This window comes from Macaca mulatta, chromosome 16, assembly GCF_049350105.2.
Source record: "Macaca mulatta isolate MMU2019108-1 chromosome 16, T2T-MMU8v2.0, whole genome shotgun sequence".
NCBI lineage: Eukaryota > Metazoa > Chordata > Mammalia > Primates > Cercopithecidae > Macaca > Macaca mulatta.
This window is the reverse complement of record NC_133421.1, coordinates 8,023,447-8,041,365: the sequence shown is the minus strand read 5'-3', so window position 1 is coordinate 8,041,365 and position 17,919 is coordinate 8,023,447. Positions and strand designations below refer to the sequence as shown.

The 17,919-nt window shown below is 55.1% G+C and overlaps 1 protein-coding gene across 2 annotated transcripts in view; it reads left to right on the top strand.

Moving 5' to 3' along the window:
- Nucleotides 1–382: 382 nt before the first annotated feature.
- Nucleotides 383–17,919, top strand: part of PITPNM3 (PITPNM family member 3) — a 104,442-nt gene continuing 86,905 nt past the window's right edge. For both annotated transcript variants that reach the window (XM_015118392.3, XM_077970103.1), the window contains exon 1: nucleotides 383–497. In XM_015118392.3, the coding sequence (XP_014973878.1) occupies nucleotides 476–497 (22 nt within the window). In that variant the 5' untranslated portion in view covers nucleotides 383–475. The remainder of the gene's footprint in view (nucleotides 498–17,919) is intronic.

Sequence of the window (17,919 nt, the reverse complement as noted above, 5' to 3'; positions counted from 1 at the left end):
CCTAGGAGCGTCTCTCTCCAGCGCTGTCTCACAGTCTCTGCGCCCCTCTCCCAGTCCAGGGCCCCGTCTCTGTCCGGCCCGCAGTGTCTCGGGCTGTCTCCGCGTCTCTGCGCCCCTGGGCTGCCGCCCCTCGCGCGCTGCGGTTGCCTCGCGGGCCGGAGCGGAGCGGGCTGGAGCGCGGCGGCCGCGGCCCGGGGCGGGGGTGCGGGCCCGCGGGGGCGGCGTTGGGCGCCTTCCTTCGTCAGTCCCTCCCCGGCGGCGCGGGGGGTTGGGGGGGCGCGGCCGCCGCTCGGCGCCTTTAAGGGAGCGGGAGGGAGCGGCGAGGCGGCGGCGGCTGCGGTGGCGGCAGCCGAGGCGAGCGGGGCGGGGGCGCGGGCGCGGCGCTCGGAGTCCGTTCGGGGCCGGAGGCGGCCGGGGCCGGGCCCGGGAGGCGCGAGGAGCGCGGGTAGCGCCGCCGGAGCCCGCCGCCCGGGACATGGCTAAGGCGGGCCGTGCAGGTGAGGGCGGGCGCGGGGAGGGCAGGGCCGGGGCCCGGGGGAGGGACTCGCGCGTCTCGAGGAGGGGCCGCCGGCCCAGGTGAGCCCCTCACGCAGGTGGGCGGAGGTCCTGGGAGGGCGGAGGGGGCGGTGGCGGGGCTGGACCTCCTGCGCGTGGAGAGGGGGCTGTGCGCGCCCCCAGTCCTTCCTGCGCCCCCGGTCACCTCGCGGGACACTGCGTCCCCCTCTCCAGGGCCCCGCCGGAAAGGGCCAGGTCTGCGGCGCCCCGGGCCAGTCCCGCCGTTGGGAGCCCTCTGCACCCTCCGGAGGCCCCGGGCAGACCCGGGCTCCCCCACCGAAGGGGATGTCCCGTGGCCGCCGCTTCGTCCCACACCCCCAACGCAAACCGGGACGCGCCCCCTGGTCCTGCAGCTCTCTCCATCCAGGACGCCACAACCCCCCGCCCCAGCCCCCGTCACCAGCTCAGTCCAGAGACCCAGATTCCTTCTCGGGAAGAAGGGGAGCCCCGCGCCGCCCCGGCAGCTGGCCGCCCCGCCCCCTCCCCCATCGACCCTGGGACCCAAAGCCTCGGCTGTGGAGGCCTCTTCTGGGGTCCCGTGGGCTCTGCCCTCCCCCAGGCTCAGAAGGTGTAGCCCGTGGTTTGAGGGAGCTGGCATTAGTCATTCGTTCATTCATCCAGCCCGACGTTCATTCACTAGCATCTGCTCTGTGCCAGACCCTGAACTGGGCACCGGGGCTCAGGCGGACTCAGCCCCCCTGCTGCGCCCATGCTGGGGAGACCCAGGCCCGTGACTCATCGGGCACACTCTGGGCCCGATGGTGCCTTGGGAGGCGGGTGGAGGATAGCTGTGCCCACAGGGCCGGCCATACAGTAGGCGGCAGCCTGCCTGGTCTCGGCAGTGCCTCTTGTGAGGCTGGTGTGTGAGAATCTACCGTGAACTCACAACCAACCCGTGACGTTGGCAGGTGCCATGCTGCCCCCCAGGACCGGGTTCGACGGTGAAGGAATGGGTGTGAATTCACCCGTATGCACACTGGGTGTGAATACCACCAGGCTGTGTGTCAATCCACCCCCACGCACGAAAGCTGCCTGGGACCCTGGGCTGGGGACCCGTCTCTCTGTGCAGGCACTGAGTCTGTAAGATTTAGGTGCCTGAGAATGCACTCCCATTCTGTCCCCAGGGAGTCACCCCTGTCGGGGTGGGGCCGGTTGTGTGAGACACAGCCAGTATGGAACACAGCTAAACAGCCTTCTCACTCCCCTCCCTTTTCCCCTCCTGAGGGAGGCACTGTGAGATGACGCCAGGGAGGCTGAAAAAGGCTTCTTGCCTCCCTCTTCCCTCCACCATGCCTGGGTCCTCACCCACCCCGACTCCTTAAAATGGCCCGTAGCAGGGCGTGTGTTCCGTCCGCTGCCCTACTCTGCGTGTGCGTGTGTGTGTGTGTGTGTGCGTGCATGCATGCACCTGGACGCCGTGAGCACAGGTCACCTGCCAGGACACTGTCTTCACAACAGCAGTGAACAGTTCTATGTACTGCTTGTTCTATGTACTAGGCAGGATGCTAAGCTCGTCACTGCACTGTGATCCTGGGAGCAAGGAATTGCGACTCTCCCCCTTTTAAAACATCTAGAAACAGATACTCAGAGAAATAGCAGTCTCAAGGTGGCTCAGAGGGTCTGAGCAGAGCCTGGACTCACAGCCAGGTCTATTGGACTTGAAGGACTCTCTCTGTCACTGCCCTGATAGGTGACCCCCTTACCAAATGGGGGTACGAGTCTCAGTCCCTCTGCCTGAGCCTATGGGTCCTTTGGTCCCTGGGCTGACAGTCTGTGGGAATTTGTTCCAGTGACAGGTGGAAAAACGGCCCTGCTCTGAGCATCGATGCCTCGTGCTGTTCTAACATTTTTTTTTTTGCTGCTGCAATTTCACGCTTGGCCCTTTCCCTCGAGGCAACACAGATTCACCACGTCTGTGGATCCAGTGCCTGGGCTCCTGCCCCCCACACTCAGCAGTCACCCCAAGGAGTCTGGTTACCTCTCCCTTCTCAGCTGTCCCAGGCTCCTCTGCATTTTGTAAATGCCCCTTCTCTTTTTCTTTCTTCTTCTTTTTTTTTTTTTTTTTTTTTTGAGACAGTGTCTCGGTCTGTCTCCCAGGCTGGAGGGCAGTGGCTTGATCTCGGCTCACTGCAACCTCCGCCTCCCAGGCTGAAGCGATTCTCCTGCCTCAGCCTCCCGAGTAACTGGTATTACAGATACCTACCACCACGCCTGGCTAATTTTTGTGTTTTTAGTAGAGATGGGGTTTCACCATGTTGGCCAGGCTGATTTTGATCTCCTGACCTCAAATGATCTGCCCACCTTAGCCTCCCAAAGTGATGGGATTACAAGTGTGAGCCACTGTGCCCGGCCTCCCTTCTCTTCTTGAGGCTCCTAAGCCTATCGAATCGAAAACAACACATAGTAATGTGGGCATGAGAATCACATATTCCCCATTGGCAATTGGCAACATCTGTGAAGAATAGATTGGTGAGCTTCAGAACAGAGGGATCCCTTGGAGGTCAGGAACCCATCTCTTTCTTCACAGCTGGGGAAACTGAGGCCCAAGGAGACCATGTAACAGAGAGAGGGGTGGCTGTTCAGTACCACCTGCCTCGGATGGGCAGACTGATGGGCAGGAATGATCAGGCCTTCACTCTGGGGGATGACATGGGAACAAAGGGCAGCTAAAGGCCAGGAGTGGAGGCTGTGGCACCTGACCTGTGAGTGAGGGGTCTGCACCATGACCTTCGAGGTGTTCCCTCTAGAATCTGGCCAGTAGATCACCCACAGAGAGAAAAGACAGAGCTTTGGGCCCCAGGGCTGCCATGGTACCTGACTTTAGGTCATCACATGTGGTCTAGTGAATAATACCCCTGGAGTTGTGCAGTGCACAGCCTGAGCAGCAGGTCATGGCTGTGCCAGATTTGTGACACGGCTTGTGTCAGACAAGAGCTAAAGGGAGGCAGTGAAAGGACTTTCACACTGCCAGGAAAATCCAGGTACAAGAGAAATTGTTATCAGGGCCCAGAGAGGATGAGATAAATCTTGAGAAGATGAATCCAGATGGGTTCCAGTTCTCAATCTCTAGGGGAGGTTTCAGTTACACAGACAGGTATCATTTATGGTGGCCCCAGTCTAGCCAGCGACAGGGAGGTGGGGGCAGGGGTGGGGAGGATTCAGAAGCTCTGTGTAGGAAGGGATAATTTACAGTACACAGCTCCCCATGGAGCAGAGAGGCCAGTGGGTGGCTTGAGACAATGAAGGCTGGGTTTCTCTGGGAGATGGGCCCTAAAGGCTAGCAGAGTTTGGATAGAAAGGTGGCCAGGGGGCTGGGCGCGGTGGCTCACGCCTGTAATCCCAGAACTTTGGGAGGTCGAGGCGGGGGGATCACGAGGTCAAGAGATTGAGACCATCCTGGCTAACACGGTGAAACCCCGTGTCTACTAAAAACACAAAAACAAAATTAGCCGGGCATGGTGGTGGGCGCCTCTAGTCCCAGCCACTCGAGAGGCTGAGGTGAGAGAATGGTGTGAACCCAGGAGTCAGAGCTTGCAGTGAGCCGAGATTGTGCCACTGCACTCCAGCCTGGGCGACAGAGCGAGACTCCGTCTCAAAAAGAAAAGAAAAGGAAGGTGGCCAGGGGCCAGCGTGCAGGTGGGGGTAATGGCTTGAACAAAGGCTAGGAGGATGGAAGGGAGGAGGCGCATGTGTAAATGTGGAAGGACTGCTATGGGTAGGCGTGGAGGGTGGGCAGGAAGGGCCCAAGAGTAAAGAAATCTGTCTGGCTGGAGTGGAAGAGTGCAGAAGGTCAAAAGGAACTCCAAAAAGCATGAAGACAGGAGTGCCGGGGTATGACTTGGGTGTTTCGACAGATCCCTCCGGCTGGGACGTGAGGGCTCCTGGGAAGCTGGAGAGAGGCCAGCCGGGTGGAGCAGCCTTTGTTGGGAAGGGTTGGTTCTGATGCCTGCCAGCCACGCTGCCCCTCCCTTCCTGTCTACCTCCTTGTGTCCCTCCCTCTGCACCCCAACAGGCTGCCCCTCTCTCCCACTGGGAGAATGCGAGTTTTGGGGTGGGGGCAGGTCCTCAGGCTAGGCAGGAGCAGAGTGAGCAGCCTAGAGGGTCTTGGCACCTCTCAGGCTGGGGCAGGAATGTCTGCAGAGACAAAGCCGAGGCCACGGGGCTGGGCCTCCCGGGCCGGAGGAACCAGTTTATTCTCCTCTCAGGTGTTAGCCTCTGCTCTGAGGGGTATTGCTGGCAGGCTTCCATGTGGCAAACCTAGTAATTTGAGTCAGTAAAGTAATGATCCTATAGTGTTCGGATGGGAGCGAACATTTCCATACTCATGTTCCAAGTCCTCCTTAACAATGGGTCGCTGAGGGCCCGTGAGGGGTAGGTATTTAGCCAACGTCACAGAAGAAGGTGATGGCAGAGCCTGGGTTTCCAGAGTGTGGACTTTGCTCTGCTGAGTCAGCCTCCTTTGGGGTCCTCCTGGAGTGGGGTGTGTGCTGTCACATCCTCCCAAAGCCAGACCGACCTTCTCCTGGGCCCCTTACTCTGTGGCTCCCAGGGGCAGGGACTAGTGGCTGGGAGGAAACATCAGGAAGCTTGGTTTCCACTCAGGGGAGGAAACATCTGGAAGCTTGGAAAAGGGACTAGTGCAGATTTTTTTTTTAAACATTTTTTAATCCTTTTTTTTTTTTCGTAGAAACGGGGGTCTCATCATGTTGCCCAGGCTGGTCTCAAACTCTGGGCCTCAAGTAATCCTTCCTGCTTTGACTTCCCAAAATGCTGGGATTACAGGCATGAGCCATCACAACTGGACAACGCTGGAATTCTTAAATCTTTGGGGAGGTGCCAGGGGATTTGAGGCATGACTGAGAAACTCCCAGGCCTAGGGCACTGATTGCTTTACTGTGTATCTTGGGACGGGCATTGCATTCTGCAAGGAGATGGTAAACTCACTTTCTCTGGTCCCCAGTGGGAAGGCTATGGTCAAACCATACGCCAGTGTCCAGACTCCAGGCTTTTCAAAAGCTTTCTTTTGCAGTCTGGTGTGTACTAGAGCTTCGATGTGCCTCATGTTCCTGAGCAAATATGCCGGCCTCTGTGAAGTCACCTGTCACACCAGCAGACCCGGCAGGTCCTACCCTGAGATGTTTGTTGCCTCTCAGTTCTGGCTGTGGTGTCCTTGTTTGAGCCAAAGATGGTGCAGCTCAAACAGAGAGGTTCCACCTCAAGCCTGTGACCCTGGGCCTGGAACCCCTTATCTCCCATATGAGGCCTCTATGACTTGACCTGTGTTTGGAAGTCCAGTGTGGCAGGACACAGAATACGAGGACATGGCTGGACAGTGTCCCTGCCCCAGCCACTTGCCTGGACCATGTCTGGGTCAGACTGGCCAGAAGCTGTGATGTTTTTCTCACGTACATCTTCATATGAGGCTTCACGGCTGGAGGTGGCCTGGTGATCTCTCAGTTCTACCTGTTAAGCAGGTTGGGAGACAGAGACCAGACCCTTTCGTTCAAGGGTCCTTCTCTGAGGTCTGACATCCTTTCCCCTTCAAGGACAGAGAGAGTGAACTGTCAGAGACCACGGAGGCTTTAGGGATTGGGGACTTCCTGGTAGGACCCAGCTGCCTTCCAGGAATTCTGAGATCCTAGGATCGGGAGTTTGCATGCTGGGACCGATGTGGCTCAGATCTTACAGCAGCTCTCAGCATGCTTTTCTGTCCAATGGCTCAACAGCATCTCTGAGGTAGAGCCAATGTTTTTTTTTTTTTTTTCTTTTGAGACGGAGTCTCGCTGTGTCTCCCAGGCTGGAGTGCAGTGGCGTGATCTCGGCTCACTGCAAGCTTCGCCTCCCAGGTTCACGCCATTCTCCCGCCTCAGCCTCCCAAGTAGCTGAGACTACAGGCGCCCGCCACCATGCCCGGCTAGTTTTTTGTATTTTTAGTAGAGACGGGGTTTCACCATGTTAGCCAGGATAGTCTCGATCTCCTGACCTCGTGATCCACCCGCCTCGGCCTCCCAAAGTGCTGGGATTACAGGCTTGAGCCACCGCGCCCGGCCGGTAGAGCCAATGTTATTCTCATTTTATGAATGAGAAACTGAGGCCCAGAAGGGTTAACTGTCTAGTTCTGGAATCACACATAAAGTTAGAGGCAAAGCTGGAATTAGAGCTTGTGTCTCTTCTACTGCTGGAGTCAGTATTCGTGGGAGCTAACTTGTCTAACAAAGCAGAGCCCTGGCTCTGGCACTGGTTGACCTTGAACTGCCCTCTTTGGGCCTCAGTTTCCTTATCTGTAAAAGTGAAAGGGAAGAGTTTGGGGGTCAGGATGAGCTTCAGGCTCTTTCCAGCTCCATCCCTGCTCTCTCCTTTTTGGTGGCCTCCCTGGCTGTGGGTTTTACTGTGTCCTGAAGAGGCCTTGCCCCTTCTCAACTCTGACCTTGCATTGATCCTCCCAGACTTGAGGGTCAGTGAATCAATGGGGAGCTGAGGACGTGGACGTGGAGAGCACGTGCCTCCTGGCAGGCCATCACCAGGTCTGCAGCCAGGAGCCTGGAAGGGGGTGGCCAGGGTCCCCAGGGGAAGGACTTGGTGTGGGAGGGGGGAGGAGAGAATGCATAACAAATGAGTTTGGAAATCAAATGAGATCTGAGCTCCCCGCCCACTCCCTCAAATCTCTCTCTACTCTCTCTCTTTTAAAATTCCTGTTTTCTAAAGAGAAAGAAAATGCTAAATTGCACCCCCTTTTGCAAACGGAATAGAGGCTTAGTGAGTCACTCCGGAGGTAAATGCCACCTCCAGGGTCCCACGTGTGCCTGTGGAGGCCTGCACAGCTGTGTGGCCACCAGCCCCCACCGGGTACGTGTGTGGCGAGGGTAGACAGGGGCCAGGAGCCTCTTGTGTGTCCACGACTCTGGAGTGGGAGCTGGGTCCCAGCACTGGGGCCCCACCCAGCCAACCTGCTTCCTCCAGGCTCTCCCAGGGCTGGATTTGTGAGGCTCACACATTCATGGGGCCACAGCTCAGACTGGGCCAGGCTGGAAGCCTCTGTGGTCACTGTCAGGGCTCGATTTGAGGCTAGAGATGGGGTGCAGGGTGTGGCATGTTGGGGTTCAGTCTGTGGCTGGAGTTGGCACAGTGTGAGTGAATTTGGGGCTCCATGGGGTGTAGTCTGTGTGGCCAGGGCTGCGGGGGTTTGCATCTGCCTCTGGAAAGCAGGCGTCTCAGGTTTTGTGAAGCTGCTCTCTCTAGGTGTCTTGGTGAAACTCTTCTCCAGGGCTGGTGAGCAAGACAGCTTGGAGTGAACCACCTACCAGGGGAAGGTTCCTGGGGGCGTTGGGAGCCTCGTCTCTCTCTGGGAGGGTCAGCCTGTTTGTTAGAAGACCTGGGACATGGGAGGCGAGCGAGCAGGTGTTCCTCTTCCCAGATGACCCATTCTTCTGGAAGGAGGGGAAGTAGCCGTCTGTTAGCTGGTAGCAGGGATGCCAAACAAGGGTTGAAAGCAAAAATAGAAACGCGCTGGGCTCTGTCTGGGAGGGGCGTTGAGTTCTGGTGGATCCCAGAGGCCTCTTCTGAGCTGTCTGCTGCTGACACCGTGTTTGCTTGGCTCTGGGTGTTTGCAGAGCACGTCACGTCCTGCACTCCTGCCCTCCTCGGGGAGAGACCTAGGTGTGCAGGATGTGGGACTGTGAGCTCTCGGGGCTGGCAACTGGAAGGCTTTTACTTGTTCTAGAGTCTGTGTTTCAGAGATTCTGAGTGTCTGTGGCCGCACCTCACTCATGCACCACTGACCTTTTCTGATTGTTCTGGGTCGGTCCAGATGACCACCCTCCACAGAACTCCTTTTGGCCCCGATGTCACCCCTGTGGGTTCCTTCTCTTCCCCTTGCTCCTACTTCCTGCCCCCCATGAGGCTAGTCCCAGCCGAGCAACTCTGGAATCATCCCTTGTGGTAAAAAGAGCTATTTTCAGCTTTCCCATTACTGCCCAGTTCGAGTGTGTGTGTGTGTGTTTATCCCTCGCAGCCTCTGTGTTTCCTTCTTGCATAGTATAATCTGGAGCAGCGATGAGAGCTCCGCCTCTGGGGCTCTGGCTGGCAATTCCTGGCACTGTGCTTTGGCACCAAATGGAGGGGCCTGGGGGCAGAGGCAACCTTGGGCTCCATCTTTGCTCAGTTGCAGTTCAGGAGTGGCAGGTGGTATGAGTCGAATCACCTGCAGGGGGTCACGTTGGCTCTTGCTGGCATGGGTGGGGAGCTGCTACATTCCTACTGTTTGCTCCAGGCTAATGGCAACCTCTGATGTGCTTCTCAAAAAGCTGGCCGTTTCATTGAGGTGGTGGTCTTTGAAAGAGACCCCAGACGGGCGCGGTGGCTCACGCCTGTAATCCCAGCACTTTGGGAGGCCGAGGCGGGCACATCTCCTGAGGTCGGGAGTTTGAGACCAATCTGACCAACATGGAGAAACCCTGTCTCTACTAAAAATACAAAATTAGCCTAGCGTGGTGGCGGGCACCTGTAATCCCAGCTACTCAGGAGGCTGAGGCAGGAGAATCGCTTGAACCCGGGAGGCGGAGGTTGCGGTGAGCCAAGATCACACCATTGCACTCCTGGGCAACAGGAGTGAAACTCAGTTAAAAAGAAAAAAAAAAAAACAAAGAGACCCCAGCATCCTTTGAGGAGTCTGATTCCAACCTGGCCTCCCGTTGCCTGGGTAGGTGCCTGGACCTTGAGTCCCTGTTCTCAGCTCTCTGCAAGGGGGTCCTGGGTTGAGCAGAAGGAATGCCTCCCGCTGTCCTGTCTTTCGGGCTGCCTTCCTGGGGAGCCTGCAGGTGGCAGAGCCTGTCGTGGCACAGTGGCAGGTGCTATGGGGAACTCGTTTTAGAGGGAGGAGAGAGCCTCTTCCTTATGGAACAAGAGTCTGGCGGGACATAGGGGGGACAGCTGGGCCTTGGGAGAATTGTTCCAAATAATTCAGAACTGTTGGGAGCCTAATTGGCAGAGCAAATGAAAGTACAATAGATAGCCAAAGCTATTAATCACTAATTATCTCCTAAATAAGGTAATTAATGGGTATTTAAGTGGCATATTTATGACATACCAGCAGGTCTTCAAAAAGCACATTTTCCCCAGAGCAACTGGTTTGGCCAACTGTGCCCTGCTTGGAGACCCCCCTTACCCCTAGAAACAGGCGGCGTGACAGGAGGCACATCAGTTTTCTTCTCTGAGCTTCAGTTTTCTCATCTGTCCACAAGAATCCTGAGTCCTTTCTTACTGACCTCCCTGGGCTATCATGATGACAACAGGCAGCGGAGGCTGTGGAAATCCCAGGCAACCGTTTGCAATGCCGTACAGAATTATTCTTTTTTTTTTTTTTTTTTTTTTGAGACGGAGTCTTGCTCTGTCACCCAGGCTGGAGTGCAATGGCGCGATCTCAGCTCACTGCAACCTCCACCTCCCTGGTTCAAGCAATTCTCCCTGACTCAGCCTCCCGAGTAGCTAGGATCACAGGCATGCGCCACCATGCCTGGCTAATTTTGGTATTTTTTAGTAGAGACGGGGTTTCGCCCTGTTGGCCAGGTTGGTCTCCAACTCCTGACTTCAGGTGATCTACCTGCCTCTGCCTCCCAAAGTGCTGGGATTACAGGCGTGAGCCGCCGTGGCCGCCCTGTACGGACTTTAGAGTGAACATATCTTTCACGTTATTTGATACAAGTCCGTGATTGTGCTGGGGGCCGTTCTGTGGCCAGGGTCAGGGCTTGGTCTGTGGCTAGTAGTGTTGTTGGTCTGTGACTGAGTCAAGCTGGGTCTGTGGTCAGGTTCGTGGTGTGGTTTGAGACAGGAGTCGTGGCACGGCCTGTGGCCATGGTCATAACTCAGTCTATGGCCGAACCGAAAGTCGAGGCTGTGGTTGAGGTTGAGGTTTGGGCCACGGCTAGTCTCAGACCTGAGCTGCCCTCAGGACAATTCTACAACCTGAAGTCAGCCTCAGTCTTTAAGCGCGTTCCTGGTGGATGGCTGGACCCGCCAGGTTGCCCTGGAAGCTGGATTTCTTCCTGGCTCCTCCAGGATGTTGGCTCCAGATGCTGCGTACTCGGGCGGATAGGCCCTTCCAGGGCTCCTGGCGTGTCCCCTGAAACAGACGAGCACATGAGCTCATCAGTGGCACATATAGCAGTTTGGGAGATAGTTAGGACATGTTTCTATAGCAACCAACCCCCAACCAGCACTGGTTTCCTTCAATAATGCCTTTTTCTGGAAGCAGCTTCTCCTGGCCTCTCATCTCTCCCTGGACAGCCCTACTTCAAGGCTGAGGATGGGCTGGCTGGCCCTGGACTGGTCTGGTCTCCAAATTCACCCTGATCCAGAGAGGAAGCCTGAGGACATTCCCTCAGGGATGCTCCCCTGAGAGGGGGCCTTGCTAAGATCTCCCCTGTGCCGGGCCACACTGAGCTTGACCAGAGCCTTCCCCGTGCCCAGCCCTGACCTGGCGGAGGATAGGAGCCTAGAGAGGATTCCTACCAGGTGTCTGCCCAGGGGAAACCCACAGCCCAGTGGAGCAGGCAGGCCTGGACCCAGTCTGTAAATAGGGACTCTGAGGGACACAGATGCTGGACATGAAGGACACACAAGGAGACAGGCGCCCGGGCTGGCCTCAGGAGCCAAGAAGGACTTCCAGCTGATGCTTCAAGCATCAATAGGAATTGGGGGTGGGATGGGGAGATAGAAGACATTTCAGGCTTCAGGACCTGCAGGAGGAAAGGCCTGAGGACGAAGAGGAGCATGGCGTGAAGGCCCTCCTGGTGGCAATGTGCTGCTGAAGCCCAGGATGCTGGAAGGAGAGGCTGGGAGGGAGAGCAAGTCCTGGCCAGCAGTAGTTCAAGTTTAGGGGTCAGACAAGGCAAGCCCCAGGGAGCTGCGATGGGAGGGAGGAGAGAGGGACTGGCCCCATGAGTGTGGGCAGTGGCAAGCATTTCCAGCCTTTGGGGAGTGGAGAGGCTCCCATTCCAGGGGCCTGAGAAGAAGGAGAGGGGCCTGTCCTTGAAAGCTACCGCGGATGAAAGAACCAAAGAAAAGCTCTTGGAGAATCACGATTTATTATTTTATTTAACACACCCTTTTCTAGCACTGATGGAGTCTCAGGCACTCTGCTGAACCTTTTAAAGTGTTTGTTCATGTAATCCTCACTGCGACACTATGTAAGCATGATTATCCTCCCCATTTTACAGAGCAGGAGACTGAGGCACAGAAGGTTTCCTGTCATTTAGTAAGATCACTAATCGGTAAGTGGCAGAACTGGGGCGGGAAGCAGTCAGGTGGCAGCGGGACGGTGGTTCCCTCGAGGGAGGAGGAGGTAGACGGGAGGTGGGGCTTGACAGTCACCTGCCTGTCCGAGGGAGCCTCGGCCAGGCTGTAGGAAGCACTGCACTCCACGTTCTGTGTTTGGACCTCAGGGACCCCAGGGCAGAGCTGAGAGCACTGAAGTATGATTCTAAGTGCGTGTGTGTCTGTGTGTGTGTGTCTCTGTGTGTGTGTGTGCGTGTGTCTGTGTGTCTGTGTGTGTCTGTGTGTGTGCCTGTGTGCGTGTGTGTATGTGCCTGTGTGCGTGTGTGTCTGTGTGTGTATCTGTGTGTGTGTGTCCGTGTGTGTGTCTGTGTGTCTGTGTGTGTGTCTGTGTGTGTGCGCGCGTGTGTGTGTCTGTGTGCATGTGTGTATGTGTCTGTGTGCGTGTGTGTCTGTGTGTGTATCTGTGTGTGTGTGTGTGTCCGTGTGTGTGTGTGTCTGTGTGTGTGTGTGTGTGAGAGAGAGAGACCATTCAAATGAGCCTCAGCCCTGCCATCAGGCACTGCTCTCACTCTTGGCTCCTCTCCTTTTCTGTTTTTTATTTTATTTTTATTTTTTTGAAACAGAGGCTCACTCTGCACCCCAGGCTGGAGGGCAGTGGCATAATGATGGCTCAATGCAGCCTCCACCTCCTGGGCTCAAGTGATCCTCCCACGTCAGCCTCCTGAGTACCTGGGACTATAGGCACATGCCACCCTGCCAGGCTTATTTTTTTATTTTGATTTTTTTGTACAAATGGGGTCTCACTTTGTTGACCTGACTGGTCTCAAACTCCTGGGCTCAAGCAATCCTCTCTTGCCTTGGCCTCCCAAAGTGCTGGGATTACAAGTGTGTGGCACCATGCCTGGCCTCTCTCTCCTCTTCTGAGGCACAGATTGCTTAAGTCCATCCAGCATTGGCAGGCTGCAGCTTCTGATATAGCCATAGGCAGGGCTGGGCCTGGAAGCTGTGGCCACAGGCCAATAGGTACAGGTGCCGGCCCAGTGCTGTGCACCCACCAGGGCCTCGCTCAGGGGCACCTGTTCCTCCCTGGAGGTCTGGAAATTGCACATGTTATCTGAATGTCCCTGGAGTCACAACTGCCAGCAGACACCCATGTGCCCTCCTTTTCCCTGATGCTCCTTACCCTTGAGGAGAAAGTTCTAGATCCAGCTTTACCTGGAAAGGGCTCAGTTGTTTTGGCCTATGTCTCTCCCTTCCTCCCACCTGCCCCAGCCTGGCCAACCCTGCCAACCCCTTCCCTGGAGGCTCGTCTTGTCTTCCCCTCCCCCAGAAACCCTCTGGGCACCCTAGCCGGTCCCTGCTTCTGGGAGGTGCAGTTCCCACTTGCCACGGGACAGACACTGCGGGTGTGGAATTTCGCACGGGCCAGGCCGCCTGCTCCTCTGTTCCTCCCGTGCTCTGTGCAGGGAGCAGTATAGGTCTGTGCCCCCAGGGCTGGCACTTCTGAGGGCAGGGACTGTTCCAGTTCAGCTCTGTCCCCTACTCCTTCCTCCTGGGCACCATCTGGCCCAAGGTCTGGCCCAGGAAGCATCGGCCAATACCTTTGTTCTGCATCTTACGGTCAGGGCGTTCCTCACTGTGAACCGTCTTCCCCTCAGACAGAGTTCCCGAGTACGGGGGTGGCATCTTCTTTCACCTGAGGACTCTGCCCCTGGGCTGGGGCTGCCTTGGGGTCCCTGATATAGAGGAGATGCCTGTCCATGTGTCTGCCTGTATGTCTCTCTGTCTGCCTATTCCTACGTCCCTGTGTGGGAAAGATGGTCAGGAGGAGCTGTCGACCTGAGCGGGGCCTTTGGCTGCACCCATGCTAGGGAGATCCAGACCCATGACAAGCTCCCAGAGACCACTCTGGACCTGAGTTGGGGGGTATCGGGGCCAGGAGAGGGAGTGGGGATGGCTTCCGGCAGCCCCTCCCACTGAGCGGCCCAGCTGGGAGCTGTGCTGGCATTGCTGGGGTGAAGGGTCATTTGTTTCTCTCTAAATTGCTAGAGGAAGAGTTGGGATATTCCCCTTCTCTTTAATCCTGACTTCACATTTTAAATAAATGTGGGGCTGGGTTCAGTGGCTCACACCTGTAACCCCAGCACTTTGGGAGACCGAGGTGAGCAGATCGCTTGAGCTCGGGAGTCCAAGACCAGCCTGGGCAACGTGGCAAGACCCTGTCTCAATTAAAAAACAAAAAGTGGCCGGGCGCGGTGGCTCAAGCCTGTAATCCCAGCACTTTGGGAGGCCGAGACGGGCGGATCATGAGGTCAGGAGATCGAGACCATCCTGGCTAACACGGTGAAACCCCGTCTCTACTAAAAAATACAAAAAATTAGCTGGGCGAGGTGGCGGGCGCCTGTAGTCCCAGCTACTCCGGAGGCTGAGGCAGGAGAATGGCGTGAACCTGGGAGGCGGAGCTTGCAGTGAGCTGAGATCGCGCCCCTGCACTCCAGCCTGGGCGACAGAGCGAGACTCCCTCTCAAAAAAAAAAAAAAAAAGTAAAAATAAATCAATGTGGTCGTGAAGGTGGATGGAAGGAGGGTCTTCAGGAGGAGGTGGGCTGGGCCTTGGAGGACACAGATAGAGCTCTGAGGCCTTGGGGAGGGCCCCTGGCGGCTGCCTGGAAGCCCCTCAGGTGGGTTTACCTTGCCTCAATCGTTGGTCCCGTAGCTGATAAGGCCACCATTTCCAAGTGCCAGGCAGTGGACTGGACGCTGTAGGGGCTGATGTCATTTAAATCTCCTAACAGTGGGGTGAGGATTATGATGCTCGTTTTCCAGATGAGAAAAGCGAGGCTCAGTGAAGTTAACTTGCTTCAGGTCCTAGATTAGCAAGTGGTAACACTGCACCAGATTTGTGTCGTTCCAAAGCCCGTGTTCTAACCTCTACTAAATTTTCACCCGTGGCTGGAGCTGATGTACTTTGTGTGTGAAGGAGAGAGAGAGAGAATTCTGGGAGTGGGCATGCATGCATGATTCTTAGGAACAGTATTAGGAAGCGGGGTGGCAGGTAGGTAGGCTCACACTGTCCAAGGAATGCAGGCAGACACACACACAACAGCCACGCAGACACAGGGACAGATGCTCGTGTAACACTAGACACCTCTACGTAGGAATGTCGACATCCATTTAGATTTTCCCACAGACACAAGGATACCCAGATATTGATTTGTAGAGCTGATGTGCAGATGGTTCTAGAACTGGGACAGCTGAGCCCCCCAGGACTGGGGCCCCCGTGAGGAGCCAGGGGCAGGCCTCTGGCCTCTTGCCCAGCTGGCCAGCAGCAGGTAGAAGGGTTGCTATTTCCAAGAGAGCAGGCAATGGAGAGAGGAGGAGCCTGAGGTCCCCCACCCTGAGCTTTACTGCAGAGGAAATGCCTTCCTGAAACATCCCTGAGGCTCCGTTTCCTTAGCCGTAAGGTGGGGATTCATTATATCTACTTTGCTAGGCTTGGTTAGGATGACTTTAGCTAATGTCTGAAAAGCAGCTAGCAGACTGCCTGGCACGCTGTACTCACCAAGCAAATCATTTTTATTCATTTACTTGTTTGTCAAACACTTCCTGGCCCTCTTCTGTGTGGGAGCTTTGTGCTGGACCCAGAAAATGCAGAGAAGCGTAGGGCAAGGACCCGCCTCAAGGACACTGCTTCTGAGCCTTTCCCTGTTCCGGGGTCATCATGCCCATCTGCTCTGACTCTCAGGAACCTACGTGGCCTCTAGCACATCTGACTTGTGGTGCTCTCCCCCAGGAGGCTTTGTGACAGTCTTTGGCATCTGTATTCCCTTCCTCTTGAAGTTTGCAGGTGATAGAGATTGGGCAGTGGGAGGAGCCTTAAAATTCACCAGTTCCAAGCTTCCGTCCATGACAGGTCCTACCCTACCTGGTCAGGCTCCATTTCCCCTATTCCCATCCCCCTTTAATCACTGGCCCCAGCCACATGGGTTTCTTTCTGCCCCTTGGACACACTAAGCTCATGTAGGAATTTCTTTACCCTTGCACTTCTTTCATCCAAGAAGGCTCTTATCCATGGATTCTGCACGGTCCATCCCACACTTGTGTGTGCATGAGCAGATATGCATACACACAGACACACACACACACACACACACACACACACATGCTTAGCATGTCTGGGTTTTCTCATTATTCAGGCCTCTGCTCGCCTGACACCTTTCCACAAAGGTCTTTCCCTCTAACCCCTCCTGAGACACTGCCCATTGCTCTTCTTGTTGGAAATATGACCTTTGTTGTTTTCAAAAAAATCTGCATGCTGGAGGAAGAGCTGCAGCGAACAGTTCCCATGTTCCATCTTAACATATCTGTTTTTACAGGTTCTTTTTATACAAGTGTGTATAACTGAGGTTCCCCGCACCCTAGCACCTTTCCAGAAGTTTGTTGGGCAGCCCCTGCTGGTGGGGGGAAGACCTTGTATACAGTATACATTTAAAAACCAAGGTGGGGCCAGGCACAGTGGCTCATACCTGTAATCCCAGCACTTTGGGAAGCCGAGGCGGGTGGATCACCTGAGGTCAGGAGTTCAAGACCAGCCTGGCCAACATGGTAAACCCTGTCTCTACTAAAAATGCAAAAATTAGCCGGGCATGGTGGCAGGCACCTGTAATCCCAGCTACTCGGGAGGCTGAGGCAGGAGAATCTCTTGAACCCGGGAGGTGGAGGGTGCAGTGAGCCGAGATCGCACCATTGCATTCTAGCCTGGCCGACAATCGCAAAACTCTGTTTCAAAAACAAAATAAAACAAAACACCAAGGCGGGTATGCATTTTGAAAGCAAGTAGAATAATAGTAAACAAGATAAAATATGCATTTGAAAAGAAATCTAAATGTATATTTTAACCACAAAAGAGAGTCACAATAATAAATGGGAGACATTGCGTTAGTTCAGCATTTATAACTACAATAGGTGACAAAGTTCTTTTGATGTCCGAGGCTGAGTTTCCCCACCATTTTCTCTGCGTGGATGTAGAGATCCACACGCTCAAGCCTGTCTATTCTTTTTTTTTTTTTTTTTTTTTTTTTTTTTTTTTTTTTTTTTTTTTTTTTTGAGACGGAGTCTCACGCTGTTGCCCAGGCTGGAGTGCAGTGGCGCGATCTCGGCTCACTGCAAGCTCCGCCTCCTGGGTTCACGCCATTCTCCTGCCTCAGCCTCCTGAGTAGCTAGGACTACAGGCGCCCGCCACCGCGCCCGGCTAATTTTTTGTATTTTTAGTAGAGACGGGGTTTCACTGTGGTCTCGATCTCCTGACCTTGTGATCCGCCCGCCTCGGCCTCCCAAAGTGCTGGGATTACAGGCTTGAGCCACCGCGCCCGGCCGCCTGTCTATTCTTTAGGCTGTAATTACCACATAAGAGACACTTGAGGAAGGAGGACATAGTGTAGGAAGGGAGAGGTTTTAGGTTGAAATTATCTGGGTTGTTTATTTGACCCAGGCTGGCTTTTCCTTCCCCGCCTGCAGAATGTAAACTTTGTGAGCGTCCAATCCTGTCCTTTCATTCCCCACAGTGTTCCCGTACCCAACACAGTGTCTGTGGAATGAGAGGCCCCCTTTGATGCCCACCAGCCCCTTCCTTTTCTGCTCACCTGTAGCTGGGAGAACTTGCTCCCTCAAATGGAGCTAACTGGTCTCCCTGTAGCTTTTCCCTCGGCCCCAGACCTCCCCCTGGACCCCTGCACATGTCATCAGAGAGAATGCCTCTGTCTGTTCTCAGATGGATCCAAATCGTGCATGTTTAAGGCCACGGCATAGAGGAGCCTCTCACTGGGCTCTTGCTGTTCAAACTCAGGAACGAAATGGATCCAGATAAATCCTCAATTGACTCCGTTGCTACTTAAACTCTTGCTTCTTACTATCTAAAACTCAGGAGCTGAACAGATGAGGATAATAGGACTTTCCTGACTATCCAAATTCTTTCTTCTTAGGAACGGAAAAGATTTGGATAGCAAGGGAGGTTTGTATATTAATATAGCATGTTCACATAGTATGCAAATATAGTAGATATGATAGATTTTATACCTTTAGTATCTGTTGATTG